At 43.6% G+C, this 5,685-nt stretch overlaps 1 protein-coding gene across 2 annotated transcripts; it reads left to right on the forward strand.

The window, feature by feature from the left end:
• Positions 1 to 483: 483 nt before the first annotated feature.
• Positions 484 to 5,400, forward strand: pax1a (paired box 1a). 2 transcript variants are annotated; one of them, XM_034525656.1, is made up of 5 exons: positions 484 to 950; positions 1,668 to 2,294; positions 3,304 to 3,437; positions 4,026 to 4,242; positions 4,765 to 5,400. In XM_034525656.1, exons 1-5 carry the CDS (start codon positions 947 to 949, stop codon positions 4,881 to 4,883), a joined length of 1,101 nt encoding a protein of 366 aa, XP_034381547.1. In that variant the 5' UTR covers positions 484 to 946; the 3' UTR covers positions 4,884 to 5,400. The 2 variants fall into 2 exon arrangements, with proteins under 2 accessions (XP_034381547.1, XP_034381548.1); XM_034525657.1 differs by having other exon boundaries at positions 4,026 to 4,232; positions 4,765 to 4,883.
• The last annotated feature ends 285 nt before the right edge of the window (positions 5,401 to 5,685 follow it).

Genomic DNA, 5,685 nt, shown 5'->3' on the forward strand with positions numbered 1-5,685 from the left:
CGAGCGTATAAACGATACCTTCTAAACTTGCACAGGAAACTCCGTAAACATGCTGTGATAATGTGCGTCTCTGGCATCCAGTGGATATCCCATAGTCTGGGAGCGCTGCAATCTACAGAGGTATCGATTACACGCGCCCCTTCCCTTGGTTGATGGTCCAACATTGGCTTCTACAAAAAAAGACTCAGGCTGCTAGTGTGCAACACTGCTCGTTTGAACCTCTATGCAGAAAAACAGATTGTGCAGTGTTTATGACTGAATAAAATAATTTAATTTAAATTGCTATAATGGAATTAACTGGCCAACAAGCCAGTCCCGTCCACATGTGCATATCTTCAGGTATGCTGGTGATATTCTTCGTATCAAATTGATACTATTCCCGGGGATGCACATTAAAAACATGTCACCAATGGCAACCACTGATAAACAGGGAGGTGTCATCCCATTGTATATATCTCGTATGATACAAGTCCTTACCGGTTGCCTGTTGGATGAAACGTTTCCCCCGTTCTGCCACTTCCCCTATATGCAAAATACTTCTGGAGGCTGCACAGCTCCAACCGGATGGGGTTTGCATTGGCTGACAGCGTTCCCAGCGCAGGACGACCAATGAAACCAAAGCAGAGGCTCGGCGTATAACAGCGAAGATTGACGTTTAGGACATCTCAAATCAATACCAGCAAACGCCGGACTCACCGGGATAACTCCAATTTGCTTTTATCGGATGAAGATCGCTTTGTTGCCATTGTACCTCGCAAAGTCAGTTGTTTCCAAACAAATTGAGAGAGAAGGGGGCGCGCTGCACTCGGAGGAGATTTTAAGAGGTCTATTTTCTCTCTGCTGGGTCTCATTCCTCCCGTTCCCCTTCCTTCGCTGCTCTCGCTCGGACGCATTCAGCCATTCGAAGGGACGCCTATATTCCCCGGCACCTTGAAACATATAGGCAATGGGTAAGCCCCGTAACCATCGGCATGCTTCACTGGCAGAGAGCTTATGGAAGCGTATCGAGACTCACCACGCCTGCGCAGAGACAGAAATAAGCTTTGGTTTTGGTTGTGTATTTAAAAAAAAAAATCTTCTTCAAGTTCAGATAATGACCAATAAAATACTGTTTTTTCCACGACAGTATATGTCAAGTTTAAATCGTGGGGGATTCTTTCAGCTCTGTTCAGCAGACATTGTTTAAAGCTGTACATCTTAAATGGAACCACATCGCCAATTATCCCATGAAAAGTGTGTCTCTGAAGAGCTGTCGAGTTTTCTCATGCTCGCCATTTTTTATGTTGCGTTTTTTTTACTTATTTTGTGTAGTTGTTGTGTACGCAAGGATGGCGGAGGGGAAACTAATAGTCACATAATGTACACACATGTGTTGGTTACCGACCAGAGGTTACCTAGTCTAGCATGACACGCTGACCTCAATTTAGGATGTAAATTGCAAGAGCTGGCCTGTGTCAAATTGATGCAGGACGCACATGTTGCTTCTTAATATTTTGCTTCTTAATAATAAATACATATAATTATGTTGATGAATTTACATTGCGTGGCAGAGTAGGAACAGTGCATTATGATGAGGCTATTTTATTGACATGTCAGAAATGCATGTGGAGGCCTATACTCACTTCACGCTGTGTAAATATGTGACTTGTGTTTTTATTCTCCTGCAGAGCAAAACTATGGAGAGGTGAACCAGTTAGGCGGCGTGTTCGTCAATGGGCGACCGCTGCCCAACGCCATACGGCTGAGAATAGTGGAGCTGGCTCAGCTCGGGATCAGACCCTGCGACATCAGCCGGCAACTCCGAGTCTCGCACGGCTGCGTGAGCAAGATTTTGGCGAGGTACAACGAGACGGGCTCCATCTTACCCGGAGCCATCGGTGGGAGCAAACCACGGGTCACGACGCCTAACGTGGTGAAAAACATTAGGGAATACAAACAAGGCGACCCTGGGATCTTTGCCTGGGAGATCCGGGACAGGCTTTTGGCAGATGGAGTTTGTGACAAGTACAACGTCCCGTCGGTGAGCTCGATCAGCAGGATTTTACGCAACAAGATTGGAAATCTCTCCCAGCCCAACCAGTATGAGAGCAGTAAGCAAGCCTCCGCGCAGGCCGGGCTCTCCTACAACCACATGTACCCCTATTCCTACCCCAACATGTCGCCCACTGGCACTAAAATGGGCAACCCTCCTGGAGTACCGATGACGGCTGGACATATGAGCATATCCAGGGCCTGGCCCTCTGCACACACCGTCAGCAACATCCTCGGTATACGAGCCTTTATGGATCCCGCAGGTGAGGAAAACAAATACTCTCTGCTCTGTGAGAAAGCTTGGGCCTCTGCGTCGCTGTGCCATGAGCCGTATAGCTCTCACTGTGCTCACATCAGAGCTTAATAAACCAGCGCAGCTTGTTATTATTGTGTTATTCACCACATCACTGCGTACAACCTGCTGGGGACACAGGCAGGACAATGTGTCCATTGGAAGTGGCACAGGCCTCCGTTTCACCATTCAGCCAGAAAGCAGTAAGGCCACTCTCAATAGGCCTTTTGATGGGATGATGCATTTGCAAACACCTTGCTCACCTGCTATATCCCCCCCTAATCCCTCGAGTAGTCATTACAGGCGTTGTGTCTTTGCCTTTCTGGTCGTTTAGTCCAATACAGTAGTCAGTGTTTCCATCCAGCTGTAATCGTCTGGTCCACTGTATTTCTTTGTTTCATAAAGTCCAATATAATTTCTTTTAAAATGTGTGTCAAATTCTATATGTTTAGCTGCTTTTTTCCACATTGAAATAGATTGACGCTGTATGCCCACTTATACAAGAATGTTGATTATCTTACGCAAACATATGATACAATGTGGAGGTTTATTGGATACACGTAACCTAAACAATTATTAATACTATTGATTAAATACGAGGACGATATGTATAATCATGTGATAATATGTTGTTTTATTTGTAGCTTCGTCGTTTTCTGTGTTGTTGTTGTTTGTATTTGTCATTTGACGTTTAATTAAAAAACAGGCATTCTTTTACAATACATGCTTATTGCAAACACTTGTAATAATCATGACATTTTTTCGTATATTTAATTAATTGATTAAACCTAACGTCACAACTATTTTTAGAAAGGCCTGCGGTTTTGAAAATGAAACGTATTTTTAAAGCCCAGACAGGCTACTTGTAAATGTTTAATTCACACCATTTATCAAAACTATGAGAATGCATTTTTTTTTTCTTCTGTGGCAATTCTACCTTTTACACATGTTTGACATGAAGTTACATGTTTCTAAATCAGCCATTGCTGGGATGGACGGATATCCACCAAAAATGGAAGAGTGGAGTAGCGTCAACAGGGCAGCTTTCCCCGCGGCACACACGGTCAACGGGATCGACAAATCAGCAATTGACGCAGACATAAAATACGCTCAGGTAAATGGATGTATGCACATGTGTAGCCCTATGTATCACTATAACAGCGCCATTTTCCTTTCTTTGTAGGAAACCGTCCAAATGTCTAGTGCCAAAATGGGCAGAGGCCTTTAGTAAATTAGTGCTCTCGCTGCTTAGGCCTGTGGCAGAGCTGTGAAAAGTTTCCACACCAGGGCCCGTCAGACAGAGTCATACGAGGCCACAGACCTCTGCCTGATAAGATGTTACCCCTGAGACTGGAAATAGTTTTATGACTCTTGATTAAGTGTTCCGTCTAGGACGGAGACAGACAGTCTGTATTCATGCTCTAATTAGTCGTATTTATGAGGAATTAAATTGTTGTGAATGCAATCTAGTCCTCAATGTGCTCCCCTCTCGCTGTAAACCTCTCGCTTAGAGAAGCACTGCTGGAGGCCACATGTCACTGTCACACGCACACACACACACACACACACACACACACACACACACACACACACACACACACACACACACACACACACACGCACGCACACACACTCATAAACGCTGTGCGTTTGCGGTTCTGTTGTGCTGACTTTGTCGCGTGTGTTGTGTTTTTGACTGCAGCCCTCCTCGACACTGTCCAGTTATGTCTCGGCGTGTGCTTACTCTCCCACCAACCAGTACGGGGTGTACAGTGGGCCAGCAGGCGGCTACGTGGCCCCAGGCCACCACCACTGGCAGCCGCAGAGCCCGGTCCTGTCCCATCCAGGCGGCGGGATGACCGGTATGCACGCAGGGGAGATCCACTCGCCGATGACCTTCAAACATCAGGCACGAGAGGGTACGGACGAGGGGGACCGGTGGCGCGGTTTAATATGAAAACTCGTGACAGATGTGTCAAAAACTAAAAGAAAATATTTAAAAAAACTCTGGGATGCAGTTGCTTTAAATTAGAACGATTTTTTTGCTTTTTTACAGTGCAGTGTGGAGTTTCCTATTGTTTCATTTTTAATATGATATTAGAGTTCCTTTATTTCCGCAGAGGAGCGCACATTCCCTCCCTGCCTTTCAAGAAGCAACGAGTGCAACGTGTCGCATTTACCAAATCCCCAAATGAAGCCTAATTAGATTAAATATTGACCTACCAAACTTGGCCTGCCAGATGGTCCGATAATATTTTACACACACAAATGTAATAGATTAAAACAATTTTTTTAAAGAGATACTGCTTCTTTAGTATTATTGTTTCTGAATATCCCTTTCGAGAAGATTATAAACTAACTTTTAGGTGAAATAATTCACGTTAAATGCATATGTTTCGTGGGGTGAATAGTAACTTAAATGTGTTATTTATGTTATGCAGGAGACAGAAAACCGGCCAATCCCCTGAGCAAGCAGCAGCATCAGCAGCAGCAGCAGCAGCAGCAGCATGGAGACTTGAACAGTGTGCATGGACTCAGTCTCCCTACGTCATCATCATAACCGGGACTTTTAACACCTTAATTACCAGACACAAATTAACTGAACTCATTTCTATGACTCCAACAGTAGCCTGAACACTAACGGCTTGTTTAAGAGTGTTTGCAGCTCACAGTCAAACACACAGGCCGATTCACATGCATTATGAATACAGTATAGCTCTATTGGCCTGAGTGGCCAAATGAATGTAAGCTTGCATGGATGTATCGGTGTTGCCCCTACAATATTTGTTTTCAATTGAAATACTTCATGTTGGACTGTTCTCTTATTGAGACTGCAGGATAATTTTAAAAAACAATGTATTTTTCAATCCAAATTTTCATTGAAGTTTTATTATTTTAAAAATCCAAGGGCTATTCTGTAATCCGCCATATATTATATTATCTTAATTGGTGGCCATGATCTCGCGTCCACACCAATTTAACGATGTGAACAAAGAGATAAATTGTCTAAATGTAAAATATTTGCCAAAGCTTTAATTATATATTTTTATAATTTCATTGTAAATATTCAAACAAATAAAGGCTTTCTTAAATGCCATGTGTGGATATTGTGTCGGCATGGATCCCTGAGTGTATTGTTTGGGTCATCTAAAGGCGGATAAGTCATGCAGTTCGCTGTTTATCACGATGATATCAGTTAGACAGGAAATGGAAGATTCCCTAAACATGTTAGCCCACTGCTGTAACTCCCCAACGGGATTTTTTATTTTTTTTTCACCACCTATTTGTTTCATCGCAGTTTTTCCATCTGAACGAAAGATTACCTTCTCTGAGTGCAAGTATACCATCCTCGAGAGTGACAT

The sequence above is a fragment of the Cyclopterus lumpus genome, chromosome 22, assembly GCF_009769545.1.
Source record: "Cyclopterus lumpus isolate fCycLum1 chromosome 22, fCycLum1.pri, whole genome shotgun sequence".
NCBI lineage: Eukaryota > Metazoa > Chordata > Actinopteri > Perciformes > Cyclopteridae > Cyclopterus > Cyclopterus lumpus.

What these genes read in the sequence shown, in the direction of transcription:
- pax1a (XM_034525656.1), top strand. An exon ending in CAGACATAAAATACGCTCAG is followed by an intron (nt 3,438 to 4,025) that starts GTAAATGGATGT and finishes TTTTGACTGCAG; the next exon opens with CCCTCCTCGACACTGTCCAG. An exon ending in CAAACATCAGGCACGAGAGG is followed by an intron (nt 4,243 to 4,764) that starts GTACGGACGAGG and finishes TATGTTATGCAG; the next exon opens with GAGACAGAAAACCGGCCAAT.